Genomic DNA, 20,962 nt, shown 5'->3' on the forward strand with positions numbered 1-20,962 from the left:
TAGAACATTCAAGTTATGAATTATAAATAAATAGGAGTTTGACAATACTACCGAAAAACTGATGATGGTCTCCTGACCGACTTCGGCGACAGCGACTGTGTGCTCTGGAGTAGGCAATTTTTAATTCGCATTATTAGTGTAGCTGATCCACTCTCTGGTGCGCCCTTATTAGGTGGCTCACGTACCCTATCTTCTTGCTAAATACTCGACCGCATTTTGGACACGTCAACGCACCACTTACATAGTTATAGGGAATCGAGGTTGGCGGCCGAGCCTTAAGCTCATCTTGTTTTCTGTCGAGCTCACTGCGGCGTTCAGTCTCAAAATCGGTGACTCGATCATGAATGAGGCGCCGCCATTCGGGCCGCTGCGCTGCCTTCCGCTCCCAGACAGAGGGCTGTTGTTTGCATCTCTTCATATCTCTTTTCAGAACATCCTTATATCGTAAGTACTGGCCACCACTTTTACGCTTACCATTCTGGAGTTCTGAAAAAAAGATGCGCTTCGCCATTCTGTCTTCTGACATCCGAGACACGTGCCCACACCACCGCAGCTGCCGCCTCATCAGATACACCTCAATGCCTCCGACATTTGCGCGCCTCAGGACGTTTGTATTTCTGACCCGGTCCGTCCATTTGATGTGTTTGTGATATTTAAGGTGGAATCTGTCGAGTGTACGTATATGCTTACGGTAAAGGTCCCATGTCTCAGACGAGTACAGCAGATTCGGCAGCACTGCTGTCATAATTTTAGTGGAGAGCTTCAGGTCATGAGAGCGAAATAATACCTTCGGCCGGAGTTTCCCGAATGCCACAGGCGCCACAGCTGCAGCACCAATTCTCGCATTTATTTCAGCATCCAGGTCGTACTTTGCTGTTATCGTGCTACCAAGATACCTGAACCTCTCCACCCGCTTCAACATCTCGTCACCGATACATACTCTCGCATTTGGCGCGTTATCATCAGGGACGTAGGCCATAACTTCCGTCTTTTTAACCGAAAAACTACTAACTATATAAATAAGTACTGAAAAACTGGTTTGATTTTATAATTTGTTATCCGAAACGAGAATATGAGGTTTACCGTAAACGATTGAATGAGATTTAGGTACAGCCAAGGGGATAAATATATATATATATATTCCCAAATTTTCAAAAATATGTGTACCAGCCATTTGTCTGGATCGATATTTTTGCCTTCGACTGTACTAAGAGTTGCTTCGAATGTTCGAATTTAGTCTGTGGTTGGGAAACTAGTAATCCTACAGTGAAATTTGGCTTATTTGATATTTGTGTTAGAGTCCATCTAAGTTGTCTCTTCACCGACTCGGGATGCGACAGAGTGTGGTAGCGCCCACATAAGCGTAAGGCCGTGGCCTGGATGCAGCACGCGACCGGCGGCGCGGCGAGCGGCAAATCACGGCCGTTCATACACTTGGTCCAGCGCAATTTACGCCCTTCATAATGCAAGATACCTACATACATAATATAGTTACTTATGTAGTAGTTTTTCGACATTTTAATAACGACACAATTGACTAGTCAATCCATCAACCTTGTCATCAAGATAACGAATGGTGCTTGAATTGTTCAATTATAAGAGAAACTGCCCGCGCAGCATGGTTTCCCTTATCACTAAGTCCGTCACTTTCGCACTCACATACTTGTTAGAACGTGACAGGCATGGTGATAAGCGTACCGTGCGACGACTCCAGTTGGTTTGTTTTTAATTTTCCCCTTTCCTTTCTGTTTCTGTTACGTTAAGCATGGTTTTCTTTGCTTCTGGAAAAAAATCCTTTCAATAGGGATTATTACCTACGCGAAACTGCGTAGGGGGCGCCACTACCACAATCTGAGGGTCTATCGCAAAACAAGAAAATTGAAATTTCTTTATCTAACATCTCTGTCACTTTTGCATATTCGAGCTATAAAGAGGCAATTTCGGATTCGCGTTTCCTGGTAGGTAGGTCCTCTGTAAACAAACCGCCTTGATACATCAATGTCATATTTTATTAAGATATAAGATAAGATTATTACCACTGTATATATCTTGTATGTAAATAAATTTGAAGATAAACCATAAAAAAAAGATAAGATAATAATAAGATTTAATTACTCTATGGTTTACTAAAGGGGCTAGTGCTGCACTCTGGTGGCAGAACATCGCAGTAATACCCACTATTACCTATGACTATATTTATCTTTCAGAATTTAATGTACCTTGAAATAACCGAGAAAAGAAAAGATTTAGTATGTACGAGAATACTATGGATCAGGTAAATGAAAAGGTAAAACGCTAGTAATAAAAGTCAAATCCGAGTCAGCGATCAAATCAATTCGTTAAAAGTAAATCAAATATTCTCGACTTCAAGTAAAATAGCTGCGGATTGATGTGTAAATACTGATAAGAAACGTTACTAAAATGTTTTCACCTCAGCAGCTCGAACAAGGGTACTTTGCTGCTTAACACATTCAGTGCCAGTGACCCGATAGTCGGGTTCTCTATTCGTAGTCGCTGTTTTTTATATACGAGATTTTGCATGTTATCGGCTGCGCTCGTAGCGCGTAGCACTCGCTGGCACTGAATGTGTTAAAAACAGTAAGCAAAATCGCATTTTGCTCAGTGAGTGAGACAAAATGATCGCCCAGAATTATTGGCATTCAGAATAAGAAGAATAATAAGTAAGAATAATAAGAATAATAAGAATAATAAGTAAGACGTTTGGAGGTGTTTACCTGAAATATACAGTATATACATGAGATATATACAATACTCGTATCCTAATCGATATATGCTGATACGTATACGTATTATATACTTATATATTTTATTAATATTAAATATCTTTTGTAAATTTATCCTTCTACCTTTTTTTAACCTACCTAAACTGGCTAAACTCTTCTACGTGCGACGCTAAACGTCACAATACCTCTCATAACGAACAACAGGCGCAAGTAGTCTTTGGGCTCACTTGTATCAAACCACTTAAAGTTTTTCAGTAAGATTGGGCGTCTGTGTTATTCTGATAAGCAGAGCCTGGAATTTACGCGGCAAAACAAAAGACTGTCGCAATCTTGCTAGAGTTAGAAACATTATTTTATCGATATCGATAGTTGGATAATGGAAGAAAAACTCACTCTACACCCACGGAGGCGTATTATGATTGTAATAACAGATAGAGAAATACAAACAAACATTATATACATTATTTACAGAGTGCATGAACAGCTTAAAATATATTCTAAAACAGAACAAAGCAACTTAGTATTAATTTTTACAAGAAAAAAGTGGGTATGTACAGTATGAATCGGCAACTGGTAAGCTATAATAGTACAGTACAGTGAAATTGTCATCGCGCGAGCGCAGGCGGACCAGGCTGTCGCGCAGTCCAGTGTAACGTGACCTATACGTTAATAAAGAGAGCGCGCCAGAGATACGCGTTTATAATGGTTGGTCGGCGCGGTCAACATGTCCTCCGAGCTCGCCCGGCAGTTGGCAATAACTGGCATGGGGTTATATTACGTGTTAACTTTCAATCGCTATGGCGCCTTACGCGCTGATAGCAATTATAATATTAATGTTATTAGTTAAGTTTTTATGTATTTAGTTATTTTTACGATTAATAAGTATTGTTTATTTCATTTGGAATTATTTGTTGATTATTAGTTTTTTTTGCCAGCATCCTCGAGAGCATCAAGAGCCCGAGGGGGGCAGAATTACTAATTATTTATAGATAAACATATGTCAAGTAATTAATTATTAGGCTTTTGCTTTTTATGGTACGACTTTGACGCGAATCTTAGTGCATTTTACTCGCATCAATCATCGTGAGCTATATCATCAAGGTCGTATCAAAACAAGATCAAAACAATAACAAATTTATAAATAAGCCTCGGCTCTCAACTCAAGTCCAATACTTCTTATATTGTTTTTATTTATTTTCAAACTTAAACACCAATTTAGTTATCGTTATCACTATTTGCCGCTCATTATAACATTTGACATATATTTTTTTGGCATGTCTTGATGAAACGGTAAAAAATACTCTAACGGTAGAAATAATAATTTCGGGAATTGCTACGATCTACCCGGTCAACACACGGCGCACCACGCTATCCCCAAATTAAGGGCTTTGTTGTATTAGTTGGATCCTATGTTTTTATTTTAATTTCTTTTGGAAATAAGTAAAAGCGACTTGGTACCACTATTGTCACATAGGTATTTAAAACGTTATATTTTATTATTACATGTTTGAATACCACTGAGTTGTCTGTGACATCACTAATCAACACAACGCTGGCCTCTGACCACGCTAACTTTGCACAAACATGGCAGTAAGAATGCAGACATATCCCTATAAGCTCCATGCTTGACGAGCACTTTATATTACATACTTATTTTATTAAATATTTTGATTTGTGTTTTTTTTTTCATCGGTAAGTATACATATGATATGACTTTTATTTTATGTTAAGACTTCGCACTTAAACTATCGTGAGACATATTTCAAAATATTTATCAGTACGGTTTTTACTCACTATTATCCAAACAAAGAATCCAGCATCAAATCTCAAATCAGAATCTATTGTCAAAGAATCCGAAACATGTCGCCAAAAGCGACTAAAAATAATAATGAGTAAAAACCGTACGTTAAGACTTGTTCAAACGAACAGACTTATTCTAACAAGTAAACATACTCGTAAATGAGAGGTAAAAGCTTTATAATCTCAACCAAGAGTGTTTACCAAGGAATAAGACGAGACCTAATTATGAAAAATACGTTACGTTACGTTACGTTACGTTACGTTTTGATGTAAAGTCAAGTCAATAACTTCAATAAGTAAAACGAACAAAATATCTTCTTATTTATTTCTTTGTTTTGCCATTTAGCACCGCGTTCCCGGGGTATTTAATTTTGAAAATGCCAAATAGGTACCTATAAAACCAGAAGCACTTAATTCTTTAGCAACAATTATGCTACTACAATGCTTACTAAGGCACCTTGCTCACTTTTGCTACAGTTGAAGTTCTAATTTAGTCACTGATTTATTATTACTATAGAGACAACATACCAAACAATAAAATTGTCGCAATCATAATCTGTACCACGTGACCAAAACGTCGTAAGCGCCGTAAAAATTCATGGCGCTTACGCGTTTAGGTCGCGAGATTCACGCTCCGCTTCTATGGTTTGATGCCAAAACGGCAGCAACTCATGGCGCATAATACTGGTTCTCTGTGCTGGTTCTATACGTTAGTAATAATAGTTCAATGAATTTAGTAGATATTTGCCATTTTCTAAATTACCTCGCTTTAGAAGTTACCCCAATGCAACTTACTTTTATATTCATACAACACTTACTTTAAAAATCATGCTAAAGCAATCTCATCAGTTTCGTTGATTCAATTTATACTAACTTATACCACCGTATGCTTAACCGAATCAATGAAATCTTTGTTATGACCATGATTGGTAATAGGCTGATATTATGCTCCAATACTACTTGGCCTACCCAAGGATATGATGGCTTTAGTGCGTTATTTCAGCATGCAGGTAGGGATCTTCACAAGTAAATTTTCTCGTATGTCTATGTACACTCAGCATCAAGTAAATAGTGACGACTAAAGTGGCCAAAATAATTATATCGTATCGTATCGTATCACACTTTTGTTACTATAAACATAAAGGATGCTGACTGTACCTATAGTGACAATGAAACAAAAGCGACATATACATATACAATACCTGCTTTAAAACGAACAAAACGGAATTTCCATACCAAAAGTTGAATTTCTATAGAACTTGATTACAATGATTACATAGTTAGCTATTCTCTATATTTGATACCCATACAAACGAATTAACTTTGAGTGGTTAATTCCATAAAAAACTGATTCACTTAGTTCACAGTTATTGGGCGGGTGATGGATGCAGCGTATCTAAAAGTTTCAGGCTAACGATGTTGTTTTTTTACTGTGCACAGAGAGGTCGTTGAAATTCCATTAATCTGAGTAGAAAAGTGACGGGACGATCTCAAAGCGGCCCTGAATTTGATGAACGTTAGAGTGGCTGGACGTGGGCTGGACCATATTTATTTTAGTACGTTATTAAGTCGTACTCGTACCTTGCCGATAAGAAAAGTATATCACAATTTAAGTAGCCAGCCAGACAGACTGACATCAGTTTGACGACTACCTATAGTATAAATCTAGCATTAAGGATGACCCACGTTAGACCGGGCCGTGTCCGGACCGGAGCTTCCGGCGCTTACTTTTCTATGACATGACAGGTGATCACGTGATGCTTATGCTTTCCATAGAAAACGAAGCGCCGGAAGCTCCGGCCCGGACACGGCCCGGTCTAACGTGAGTCATCCCTTATTTACCTAATTAAATTTTTGTAAGTAGTGCATGTTATAGTCAAGATTAAGGGTTTAATTAGTAGTTATCTGTATCCATATGTTTAACGAATACACACACAAAGTAGGTAATAAAAAAATTCAAACGTTACTTAGGCCATGCACAGACGGTATGTCTCTGTTGACCGCCAAAATTCAGGAGGTTATTTCGTAAGAGCCTAAGCACGTTACGGCGCTATTGAAACTGTGTTCCATGTTTAAAGGGGCCCACCTATTACCAGTCCGCCGGACGATATCAGCCTGTCAGTTAGAACAAAAATTTGACAGTTCCGAACAACTGACAGGCCGATATCGTCCGGCGTATGGATGGTAAAGAACTACCTCTACCTTCCATAGTCCGGCGGACTGGTAATGGGTGGGCCCCTTAACTCGTAGCGGTCTTTGTGCGGGTATACTCCTTCACATCGTCAGCCAGGACTAGCGAATGAAAAGCGAGAGCCGGAGTCCTTGTATTCGGGACTAATCTTGTATAGAAAACCAGTACCAGGTGCACACACTTGCCAGAGCAGAATAATTAATATTCGGCTCCACTATGATGCAGTCTTGGAAGTTCCTTAGCTTTCGTTATTTTTAACCGACTTCAATTTCATAGAAGGAGGAGGTTCTGTATTCGGTTGTTGCTATTTTTTTTTTACTTTTATGTATGTTCACCGATTACTCCGAGACCCGTGGTCCGATTTGAGTTATTCTTTTTTTGTTCGAAAGGAGCTACTTCCAAGTTGGTCCCATATTAATCTGGTTCTGATCTGATGATGGGATCCCTGAGGAATTGAGGGAACTCCTCAATTTTTAAAGGCACATGTATGGTGATTTGGGTGTTTTCATGAGCAACTTGAGCATTTTCTCTCGAAAACGACCAATTTGATGAAGTGGCCCTGATGATGATGATTGTTTTGATGATACTGATGATGATTTATTTAATGTAGGATGTTCAGCGATTACTCCGAGACCCGTGGTCCGACTTGAACAATTTTTTTTTGTTTGAAAGGAACTACCTCCAAGGTGGTCCCACATTAATCTGGTGCTGTTCTGATGATGGAATCCATGAGGAATTGAGGGAACTTCTCAATTTTTAAAGGCACATGTATGGTAATTTGGGTGTTTTCTTAAGCAACTCGAGCATTTTCTCTCGAAAACCACCAATTTGATGAAGTGGAGCTGATGATGATGATTGTTTTGATGATGACAATGATTTCAGCGATTACTCCGGCACCCATGATCCGATTTGAGTAATTATTTTTCTGTTTGAAAGAAGTTACCTCCAAGGTGTTCTCGTAATATTTTTGGTTTTGATCTGATGATGGAATCCGTGAGGAATTGAGGGAACTCTTCAATTTTTAAAGGCACGTGTATGGTGATTTCGGTGTTTTCTAAAGTAACTCAAGCATTTCCTCCCAAAAACCACCAATTTGATGTAGTGCAACTGTAGCCTAACTACGAGTTTGACACGAAATATTCGCTAGCGTCTTCGTAACTTACTTTGTACACTAATATGCCAGTACGAGCGAGATGTATAAACATACAGTTACGCACACGATAGCGAATATATCAATGTCAAACTCGTGGTAAGGCTACTGATGATGAAGACCACGGATGAAATGTGGAACTTCCCTCGTATGTGTATTATGATTTTGGATGTAGGTAGTGTTGGAAACAACCAAAGAGACTAAGGTGAGAGGCAGGTGTGAGAGGTGAAGGTAGAGGGTATTAGTGTTTGGGGGGGTTTGAGGTTGGGGGTTGAGGGGAGATGGGTTGATGGGTCGGGGACTGAGGGGTTGGGAGTTAAGGTATTGGGGGTTAGGGTTAGGAGTTAAGGGGTCCGGGGTTAGGGCTGGGGGAATGGCGGTTGAAGGGTTGGTGGTTTAGGGTCGAGAGGTTCAGTGTGTGTTGATGTGCTGTGAGGTTGAGTGATCGGGGGTTTGAGGGATTGGGTCAGTGGCGGGGCGGAGAATGGATTTAGTGACAGGAATGATTTCCCAGACGGACTCGAGGAAATTCTGATTATTTAATAAAGTTTACGAATTTAGAGTTAAACATGATTATGTTTTTCATTCATGCGTCACGCTCTTAACAATATCTTAAAACTAAAATTGGAAAAATTAAAACTTATAAAAAAAAGATAAACCGATTTCAAAAAGGATGAAATAAAATATTATTCTTTGTAGGGTTCCGTGTTTAAGTATATGCGTTACCAACTGATATGTTTAAAGTCGGTGCCAAGCCAAGTAGTAACAATACCAGTCAAAAATAATCAGCTTTATGTCTATAAATCCCATTACAACTGTACAAATATTATAAACGTGAAAGTAATTCTGCCTGCCTCTTTGTTACCTTTTCATGGCTTAACAACTGAACCGCTTTAGCTGAAATTTGGCATGGAGGTTCCTTGAATTGTTTTATATTTTGAAATGTAGTCCTCTAGATAAGCGACAGAAAATAACCCAGTCCCACTTGCGTGCTATGGACTGTTTAAGAATTAAATCACATTTACAAACGGGTCTTTCGCGAATTTATTTTGTTACCTTTATTTACCGACGTTTCGACACAGGTTTGTAAATGTGATTTAATATGTGTTCAAAACGCGAAAGTTTTAAATGTTTAAGAATTAGTAAGAAATGCTCTTTAAAAAATACGACGACAAATAAACGCATTAGATTTACACTAATGTGCCGACAAGCATGGTACGAACTGCGCCAAGAAGGTTTAACCGTGTGTTCTTAAATACCTACAGAAAGTTCGTTTATTGTCGTCGTGTAACGCTGCGTTTTACAAAGGCGAACACTCGCGAACGCAAAGCGGAGCGACGCGGCGCGGCGCGGCCAGCCCAAGGCGTTCGCGTTCGCAACGAGATCGCCCACATAGGACACTTCTATAGGTACTAAAGGATTAATTAAGGCGCCGTGCCGCGCCGCTTCGCATTCGCGTGTTGTTCGCCTACGTAGTACGCTGCGTTAGGCAATTCAACGTACATACTTATATAGCCGCATCCTTATCGAATTGCACCAAAATCACTATGAATATATGGTTCAAAATTTGGCTTGGCACCGACTTCGAACATATCAGTTGGTAACGCATATACTTAAACACGGAACCCTACAAAGAATAATATTTTATTTCATCCTTTTTGAAGTCGGTTTATCTTTTTTTTATAAAAGGTTTTATTCTTCGATGCCGACGAGAACCGTTCTCCATTTCTATTATTAAAAAACATTGAATAAATTTTGTTTGGAGGAGAGCATAGGCATAATATGTATATAGAATATGTAGGTATTACAGTCTACATTGCAAACCTTACATGGTCCTACCATCTTGATATTCTTGATGCTCATAAAGTTCGATTCCTTATGCAGTTGCCCCCGGTCTGCGGGTCGGTCCTTTAATATGTACCTTATTATAAGCACATTGACTTTCTTTAATCATTAGGTATGTTCTTACAGATAATTAAGGCTAATCACATTTGTAAGAATTGCTAATGTGTGATGTTTGGGCGATTAGTCCATTCTAATCATCATTTAAATTTTAATGCAAACTAATCAAAAATATACATTTAAATTTTTTTTATAAAAAAAATGGTGGTCCTATTGTAAATATGTCTGTAGTATAATTATCAATATAATGCCTTATTAAATGGTCTCAACTGTGCTGTCTCTAAATCTACGGGTTGACGCAAGTTGGCAATTCATTGACAGCACATTTTACTCACATCTAATCAGACATAACATTTTAACGTCATTCATGCATTAACCTTACATTAACGGCATGGCGCTTATCGTCGGACGTAGGCAATTAAAAGGTCGTCTGCCTTCGTCTCGACTGCACCGCGATGGTCTAGCGACCGGAAGCGGCTCGCACCAAATAGCGGCATCGATCGCCAAAAAACTAACCCACATACGCACTGGCAGCGTAGCCGGAATTATTAATCGCAAAGGGAGTAGGAGGGTGGTGCGAGCGAGGGCGGTGTGGCTAGGCGGCTGGCGCGCACGCGCGGGCGGCCGGCGGGCACTCCGCGAGGAAGGCTCGCGCGCTCCGCCCGCGTCCCGGCCGCGATGCGCGAGTCCCCGGGCCCGCGGCCGCGCCGGCACGCGCCGCGCTAACAGCACCCATGCAGTGGCGAAAACTTACCAGGTTGAAGTCTTCGCCGGGCGGACAGTCGCGCGCTCGGAGGATGCTTTGCTGCGGCCGCAGGAAGGTATGCGATCCGATCGATAGCGCGCGCCGAAACCGTCGCCCCTCCCGGCCCGGACGCCGCCGCTTTCTCTACCCGTACGACGACCCCAGCGATATCGCTTCTAACTCGTGGATCCTCTCGTCCCACCGGTCTGCCGTTCTCGCATCAGGTTCTGACGTGGTCTAGCGAAACGTCAACTCTGAAACTGTCGACTTATTCACGTACTCGACCTCTACGTCCAAACAGAACCCAAAGATAGAATGGTGGTAGCACCGGCAGATGGGTCACTTCAACATGGTGCATGGTAGTAAATCGATCTAGTTTCAAGTCTCTGCAATACTACTAATGCTTCACATTAGATGTATTTTTGTAGAGAAATTCGTATAAAAATACGGATGCATAGAAACCGACAAATTATATTGTAAACGCTGTAAATAAACTTCAAACTTACATTATAACCATCAGTGAAACATTCAAGTAAGAGTTTAAGTCATCATTTGGAGAAAAACCTAATTTAAAAGCAGTTAGTGTTGATTCGATAATGTGTTGTGAGTAGGTAGGTTACTCCGGGATTTGCAGCATCTTTCGCCATCTTGTCTCAAGACAGCAGCTACAAGAAACTCTGCTCAAGAGTATAACTCAGTGTTTATTATATTGATTAAAACTTGACAATGTATGGAGTGATCAGGAACTCAAATTGTTCTTGCTGGCTTTTAAACCATAATTTGAATGTTACCTTCCTAAGAAATAAAATTGGTAAAGGTGACATTTAAAATTAAGTATGTCACTTCTTATATTTGTCTGCATTTGCAGTAAATACTGACCTAAATACGTCTATTGAATTGTTGCATTGACCCATTTTAGTCTCTTAAACACAGATTAATGAATTAAATTATCTTTTTCATTCGCAGACGTTGATTTTAGCGTTACCCACCTAGCAAAGTAATGATATAAAAACACCTATTAACACTAAAGAGTATTACACCATCAACCTAGCCGCAAACTAAGCATAGCTTGAACTATATGCTAGGCGACGATACTTATATAGATAACTACATACAGAACACCCATGACTATATTTGTGTTCATCACACAAATAAATGCCCTTACCGGGATTCGAACCCAGGACTATTCGGCTTCACAGGTAGGGTACCCACTATACGGCATATATGTATATGTAACTTCAGATGCAATACTGCTCACAACAGTGATTTAGAGCAAATATATGATATATGACTCAGGAACAAATATTTGTGTTCATCACAAAAATAAATGCCCTTACTAGGATTCGAACCCAGGACTATCGGCTTCACAGGCAGGATACCCACTATTTATACGGCATATATATGTAACTTCAGATGCAAAACTGCTCACAACAGTGATTTAGAGCACATTTATGATATATTAGATAAAAAGGTGCTTTTATAGGGCTAAATAACTGTATTGTGGCTTCTAAGACGCTGTAATATCACTGATGTTGTATCAAGCACGATTTGAGCTAACCAGTGGTATATAAGGGCACGTCACAGCGGATATACGTCTAATTTATTGAATAATAGCGTGTTACCAGCAGTAAAAAAGTCTATAGAAATCTACATTAACACGAATTAGTTTTATAAATACAAGTTAGTAAAACCCAATATACCACTAGTAACATTTAAATGACTTTTTCTCCTTTATAGTGCCAAATAAACGTATAGCAGATTCTTTAACTCTTGTACAGCAAGTGTATGCTTTACTTAAGACAGAACTTGAGATATTTATATTTATCTATCTCAAATTGATATCTTTAGCTTCAAGCCAATTTATTTGCAGATTGGTTCTGTACATGAAAAATTAGAAGAACCTTGTTCTAGCAACAATGACGATATGTTTGTGAACTTTTGGATGCTATCGTGGAAAATTAAGATATTTATTTCAATTTGTTGTTGCACTTTTTTATATTTCTTTGTTTTTTAGTGGTCCATGCAAAACTTTGTTTTGACAAACGGAACACTTATTTTTTACTTAGTTTATGAGCACGTTTTTTAACAGTCGAGCACTAACTCGAATCTCAATCAACGTTAAACCATCGAAAAGCATCATATCAGCATCGCGGTTGCTATTGCTACTACATGTATGATTCTTTAGCTATTGATATTGAAATGTACCGGATATACATCCAAATAGTGATAAGCGTTTCCGAAATACACATGATATACCATCACATAGCTGTAAAACTGTGGACTGTTTCCAGTGATAGAAATGTTTCTATCACGTATATATATGCGACTCCTTATATCACTAGTATATAACTAAATCTGGTGCGATTTTGCTAGTTATTAATATTACTATGTATTATTTTAAATGTATAACGAAAGTAACAAGTATGATTCCGGATCCATTCATCAAAATTCGCCACACCTTGCACCAATTGGCTATAGATAGATATATTTATTTATAATTGGATATTACATGTTATTTTCACATAAAAATATCACAAATACACAAAAAGATCGTCAAATGTATACCAAAAATAATAATAAGCAACAGCATGTGAACAAAAAGAATAGTTATTTGTGCAACAAGAGAGGAAAGTTGGTTTTTTTTGCGAGTGTTTATTTTGAGTCCCGAGAAAGCGAAAGATTCTATAATTGAATCATGAGCGAAAACACGAGATGTAAAATAACTTTGCTCTCGTGTTGCACACATAATCTTTCACGTCAGTAGTGAGACCATATTAAAGGTTAAAATGTACTTCGAATTACAGAGAATAAACAGAAAAAAAGTAATATAATATGTACCATACGATACGATAAGATACGATACGATACGATATGATACGATACGATACGATACGATACGATACGATACGATACGATACGATACGATACGATACGATACGATACGATACGATACGATACGATACGATACGATACGATACGATACGATACGATACGATACGATACGATACGATACGATACGATACGATACGATTCGATACGATACGATACGGTAAGATACGATACGATACGATACGATACGATACGATACGATACGGTACGATACGATACGATACCAAACGATACGATACGATACGATACGATACGATACGATACGATACGATACCATACCAAACGATACCATACCATACCATACCATGCCATGCCATGCCATGCCATGCCATGCCATGCCATGCCATGCCATGCCATGCCATACCATACCATACCATACCATACCATACCATACCATACCATACCATACCATACCATAAAAAAAAATGTAATAAAAGTATGAAGTGGCAATTCATGGCCTTCACTAAATTAAAAAGCTACATTGTTTCACTCCCTGGAGTGAGGAAAGTCGCACTTTCCTCACTCCAGGGAGTGACGAAAGTAGGCTTGTTCGAGCTGCTGAGGTGAAAAAATAAGATATTAATATTTGTATTTTTCACTTTACTCTTTAACAGACTACAGCAATGTCGATAAACAGCTCTTTAAGTCGGCAATCAAACATGTCGTCAGAGGTTTAAATCCTAATACAAAACATCCTATCGGTGGAAGTGCATTGAATTTCCCGCCAGAGGCGTGGTTTTAGTTTTAACAGATAATGCGTTTGCGCAGAACCGCGTTGAAGTCTGATCTGAATATAAACTATTTAAATATATTAATAAACTTACACATATACTTAATACAATTAAGCATACATACATAGATACTATACATATTTATATACCTAGTGAAATACATGCGTGTAATGAATTTTACTATTTTTAACTGATAATAAAATATTGAAGTGAGCCCCGATTTTTCGAAGACGGCTGAATGACTCGTCGATACATTTGGATTTTTATTTTTAAATCCTTAACATAAATTCCTATAAGGAGGATAGTTTTCCTCACCTTTTTTCATATAAACGTAGTCCTCATTCTCCTCTCTGAAGTCTGAATATTAACTAAATATTTTTAATAAGGTTAATGCATATTACCCACAGCTTTAGAGTTCGTCAGACTTGTTTCGATATTTTTTTAATTATTACGAGTATAACAGTTACGAGCTTTCACACAGTCACATTTTTTTTCGTTTTTATTGATCATTCAATTTCACGGAATAAACATATTTATATTTCGTTTTCTACTCTCACGCAGTTATTAACTACTAAACAGCTTTCATGCTTTTGAGGCACATTTGCATAACAATGGCCATGAAATTAGGTTACGTGATAAAAATATCATTAGTGTACAGTGGTCAGTAAAAAAAGGTTGTATATCTTTTCACTGACAGAGTGCTGTGAGTATTATATTCTTTGGAGTGCTGTAACTATACAAAGTTCTTAAATGGAAAATGTAGGGCGGAGTTCCGTATCGAGAAACTGAAATTCCATACATAGCCTAGCATATATATCACTGCCTTGCGTTTGCTACATTTGAATTTTTACCTAGGACCAAACTTTATGTTAGGAACAGAATAAGGAAAGAACGAAATGGGCTCGAAAGATAAAAGGGTTATAAAAAACAGTACCTTGTCAATGAGATAAAATTACTTGGTATTCCCTCGTGTACCGGTCCCGCTGGTTTTCTATGATCTTCTTGTCTTCTTTCTCACAATTTAAGTCTGTCACTATCCAGTTATAAAAAAAATAGGATGCGGAAGGCAGAAAGACAAAGGGGTGCTAATATCTTGACTAAATGAATTTAACTCGGAGGCACACAATGTCGGCCATGATAGCAATTGTCGATTTTACAAGCTCATGCAAACAATACGTAGGCATGTTTTTGATTTAAATTCGATACGCCAAATACATGTGAAAAGTAGAAATTTGAAAACAGGTTTAAAAGGTGGCTTCAAAATGTTAGCGTGAGACGTACGTACGTATGTATCTTTTTTAATGAGTTAAAGTTATTACATATGTTTATTGAAATGTAAACATAAGTTGGTACTAAGGGAGTTTTATGTTATGCAAACTTAATTTACCTATTTTTACCTGTTGAAATAAAGTCAGTCGAATGCAAACAATTTAAAACCATTCTAAAAAAAATGGCTTATTAGTAGAGTGTTCTACAGCATGAAAGAATTTGACGCTTATGACAATAGTGCATGCATGTATTAATTTTGTTATTTAGTTATAGGTTAGTCTTAAGTATATTGTACGTCCGTGATGGACAAACTGTTGAATCCTAAATGTATTATTACCAACATCGTACACAGTTATACAATAAATATTATCTTATCTTATCTTATCTTATCTTATCTTATTTAATAAATTATTTATGCTTGTTTGTATATGTTGACCAAAACCTATAGGCAAAACATAGAGACATTATTTTAATAAAAATTATGAGTGAGAACTATACAAGTTTATAACTGACTCATTTTCTTGCACGCTTTGTATCAGATATCAACAAACTTACGCGAGCAGCTATTTAAAATATTCAATACTTCAAAGAGCGTCAGTATACGAGTATAAGCACAACCTTACCCTTGTTCAGGCAGCCTAAACGAAAATTACAATATTCCTTTGCCGTACAAACTTCCTCCAGTGGTTTTGTTGGTACATAGTTGACTGTAATTTGGGTCTACACTGTCTACAGTTGTTGACATAACTAGCGAGGAACCTAGTAACAGGAAATTGAGTGGAGTTGTCGCCGCAGAACCCTTTATGATGGCCGGCCTAATGTGACTTCATAAAATCACAGATTGTTGATTTTCACGCAACATAGTTGTGTGCACATATTACCTACTAACTAACAGAGGTTTTAAGATGCCAACGTCATTATTATAGGTACGCAATCAACTGTTAATATTAGAGTGAAAATCAATATGCCGTAATCCTGTTACAAATCTAGGTTAATAATCTTTAAACTTAAATTAATCTTTCAGGTGCCACGTGAAATTTAGTTATAAGTAGGTACGTATAATTTGTTAGTCCCAGTATCAATCAGTTCCATAAATTTCTTTTCTAAATATAGAAGAATTCTGACAAAAATATTTCGGTATCTAAATATCATAATTCGAATACGTGTATTGCTTATAATCGTTAAGGGGCCCACTGACTATCAGTCCACCGGACGATATCCGCCTGTCAGTTGTTCGGAACTGTCAAATTTTTGTTCTAACTGACAAGCCGATATCGTCCGACGGACTGATAGTCAATTCATCAAAAATGTGTCCACGTCGTTTACAAAGGTTGAAACGGTCAAATAATTTTCTGAAACTTTGAAGTAGTTAACAGGGACACACTATAAGTTGTAGGACATTTCACGAATAGACGTAATATAACTACGGGAGGATACGTACAATAGTGTATATCATCATCATCTCAGGCCTTGTCCATCTTTACAGATGATTTAAGCAGCATCCATGAGTTGTGTTACTAACGACAGCGTCGCTCGTGGCTAAATAACCCGATCCTTGAACGGCACAGTCGTCCACATCCATAACAAGCAAAAGTACATTGAGGGTCCACAGCGAGGCGACCCTCATCGCGGATGTGTCTTATGGCGCGTTTTCGGGCCAAGTCTTGAAACCAGGACCTATCGTGGGTTTCGCGACCTCTTAACAGGCTGTTCCTCCAATCAGCGCGGTTTGTTGCCAGGTCTTCCCATGAGTCGCTAGCGCAAGGCTACTCTTTCCAGCCCTCCATCTCGCTGGAATAGTGTATATATAATTATTATATTCGTATAATGCACTGAGTCTATTACATTCTCGCAGCAACCACAATCTCGTTAGACGGCTATTATCGTGCACATTTACCACAGACGCCTGAATTCTACGTATTTATAGCGACATTTTATTCGGGTTGCTTTTAATGTGTCATTTTAGAGGTCGTAGAGTATTTTTGAGGTTCAACACGTGTAGATATGTGTTGTACATGGTGTTCTTTGGATTTCGTACTTTACACTTTACTTACTTTCGTGCTTTAGGTATTGCACATTATTTAGTGAGTGCATAGAACTTTTTTTAGACAATAATAATAAAATCTTTATTGCTTTAAATCTTACATTACATTTTTTATTATAAAATGTATTAATATTACATTTTGTGCGATTCAGCCTTTGCCTGCCGAACTAGGTCAAAGTCTGTGACGACTTAATTGTAAACGAAATCAAATAAGTAATTAACTGATCTAACTAACTATATTAATATGTATTTATATCGACAAGAGAGATGGGTTGAACATATAACTGGAAAATTCGTAATCCTATTGCCAAATTAGAACAAAATAAATGGTGGACTCAAAATCTTAATTTTTGATATAACTACATAAAATGCCACTTAAAGTTTTGTTACTTTTTTAAACATTAATATTATATAGACTTGACTAAAATACAGGTTGCGTGATTAGATCATTAGAGACAATGAAGAAGTGTCAGCCAGGTTTTTTTACTATGAACATTATTCATAAACACAGTGCTTAGTTTGAGCTCGTTTTATCGCCCCTTAAACAATAAAAGGAAGTGTCATTTTATGATAGTGTGCGCCTGATAATGGTGTGCACTCTTGTAATGACGTCAAAGCTGCGCTGCCTTTAAACATTCAGCGTTAATCATGTTATCGTCAAGTCCTTAAACACTGGATTTCCGCCAACAAAACGGCAATTTTAACAGGTACAGTTCAGCGCCATGTGCAAGTTGATACATGCACACAGAAATGAAAAAGAAAATCGGTCAAGTGTGACACACCACACTCATAATGGAGGGTACCTTCATACGGTGTATTCCCATTTGTCCTCGCCCCACGTCACCGCTGCCATACATGAGGTGGGGACAGGTGGGTATTATTCATATGAATGCAACTATTCTCACCTGTGCCCGGCGGGGACAAATGACAACAATGTTACAATACAAAAAGCCATACAAGCAAAAGGGCGTATCTGAGCGTTTTCCAAAATAAATATTGAAAACCTAATTCTTTCAAATTTGGATATTATTGGCTCTAATCGGAATCGACAGCATTCTCCATCGCATCATTAAAAACGATGTCTCAAAATGTCCATTCCATTACGTCACGTTTTAGTGGGAACAATTTTTTCACTTGTATGTGCGTGACTTAGTGGAACGTAAAATTTTCATAGAAATTTCTGGGACATTTTTTTATCATGAGAATTGAATATGCTAGTGATTCTGAGTTGAAAGAACCCAAAATCACCACAATCTGTGAGAATCAGGTTTTTATTATTTATTTTAGAAAACACCATCTTCGCGACACTTACATCGTTGAGAAGATAACTGTTTCAGAAAACAAACTCATTATATGGCTCAACCGATCATATTTAATATATTCAGTTTATTTTTATTATTTGCATGCCAGTTTCAAAAGTTGGAAGAGAGGGACACAATATTTTTGACGTTCGAAGCGATTATTTCCAAAGTATTTCACTGAATCAATAAACGCTTTTAGCAACCTTGACGAAATTTTTAAAGACCTATCAAATGATGCCACACGTTGATTTGCCGGCCAAAAGCTAGTATTTTATATGAAACTGTGATCATTATTTATTATCCCTTAACTCTACTACTACTACTTTAATTTTAAATTTGATTAATTAATATAAAATCGAAATTCCAACAACTCAAAAATGACGTAGCTATGCCACTTGAGAGGTTTTACAAAATGTTGATTATCATGAATGCGACGTTTTGAGTTAGAGTCTGTTCGGAAAGAGAAGAGTCGTGGAATGTATGTGGCCCAATACATTCCACGACTCTTCTCTTTCCGAACAGACTCTAAAAAGTAGTGATGACTTGCTGAGTTATTTTATATGGAAAAATAATTCGTCCATTTTTAATGAAACCCATGAAAGTGTGTTCATTAAAGCCTAAACCATCATGTGGTCGTATCAAAAACACACGCTGTATACTTAAAAAAGTGCTCCCCCTAAAAAGCAAATTTTATTTATATTCCTTTTAAGTAGCGGCTCACAATTACATATACCTACACCTAATTTTATTTCATTAAAATATAGCTCATAGATTTCGAGTAAAATGGCTGTGACATACGGACAGACGGCCATGAGTCCATGACGAAACTATTAATTTTTGTCATTTTTGCTACGGAACCCTAAAAATAGCACTCGCAGCAGTAAAATTCTAATAACAATTTCTTTCTGACTAGAAAGCCTAGAAGATTTGTTGCAAACTTGCAAAACAGAATAGGAACGTAAAAAAAACTTATTTCAAATGAAAGGCTTCTTAAGGGAAAACAAATTACAAGACAAATTCTTTTGTTTTGCATTTTGACAAAGGCTCTAAAAAGCTGATGTTTCACTTTTCTTTGTAATATTTTTCGAACAATACGGTCAATTTAAATAACTTGTGGGAGATTATTGCTCACGAATAAACTGAGTAGGCAGAGAAAATAACGCTGTTTTAGAGCGAATAAATGCTGAATCAGTGTTTACCTTCTTCTTCTTCGCGTTGTACTGGCATTTTGCCACGGCTCATGGAAGCCTGGGGTCCGCTTGGCAACTAATCCCAAGAATTGGCGTAGGCACTAGTTTTTACGAAAGCGACTGCCATCTGACCTTCCAACCCAGAGGGTAAACTAGGTTTCCTCACGATGTTTTCCTTCACTGAAAAGCAACTGGTAAATATCAAATGATATTTCGTACAGAAGTTCCGAAAAACTCATTGATACGAGCCGGGGTTTGAACCCGCGACCTCTGGATTGCAAGTCGCACGCTCCTACTGCTAGGCCACTAGCGCGAGCGCTGAAGAATCAATCTTTATGCCAGAGTTTCTATATGTAGGTAGTGTCTCGGTGTCTCGGAGTGGGTGTTGTGTCTTAGGTGGTTGATAATAAAATGTAATTTGAAAAAAAAACAACAACAGACAAGTAACGGTGAAATTGCCACTAATTGTAACTGCAGTGTCTTATCTAGAGTGGCTACAATTGTAAATCTTGGCGTTGTCATCGACGATAAGTTGCAATGGGGTCCCCACATATCTACCACTGCTAAGAGAATCCGAAAACTAATACTATACTGAGCAACTTTTACTTTTACCCTCCTATAGAAAATGGACCAGCCAAAATGTATGAAACAGCCAAACTATTTTTCGCGATTTCGGGGTTGGTCCCATAGTAAATCCTCACAAGAAATAAACCGTTGTAATATTGTTTTTACATGTAAACCGCATTATGTCCACCACATAACAGGCTATGCTAAATTTCTACAATATTATGTAGCACTATCATGGCTGCATATATTCACGTCACGACGTGTTATGACGTCACAATGACCAGTAGAAACTGATGCCACTCGTATTATACCCAACTAGACCTTTTTGATATAATAGTGTTAAGGGTTATATAATAACAATGATGATTACGGCGGTAGGTTATCAGAGGACTGCGGTCTCACAAATCGACTTATAATTGCGGAAAACTCCCATGTCTGG

The 20,962-nt window shown here is 37.9% G+C and overlaps 1 protein-coding gene across 5 annotated transcripts in view; it reads left to right on the plus strand.

The window, feature by feature from the left end:
- The first annotated feature begins 10,165 nt into the window (after positions 1–10,165).
- Positions 10,166–20,962, plus strand: part of LOC134743079 (rho GTPase-activating protein 100F) — a 56,525-nt gene continuing 45,728 nt past the window's right edge. For all 5 annotated transcript variants that reach the window (XM_063676381.1, XM_063676382.1, XM_063676384.1 and 2 more), the window contains exon 1: positions 10,166–10,608. In XM_063676381.1, coding sequence (XP_063532451.1) covers positions 10,522–10,608 — 87 coding nt within the window. In that variant the 5' untranslated portion in view covers positions 10,166–10,521. The remainder of the gene's footprint in view (positions 10,609–20,962) is intronic.

Source organism: Cydia strobilella, chromosome 7 (genome assembly GCF_947568885.1).
Source record: "Cydia strobilella chromosome 7, ilCydStro3.1, whole genome shotgun sequence".
Lineage (NCBI taxonomy): Eukaryota > Metazoa > Arthropoda > Insecta > Lepidoptera > Tortricidae > Cydia > Cydia strobilella.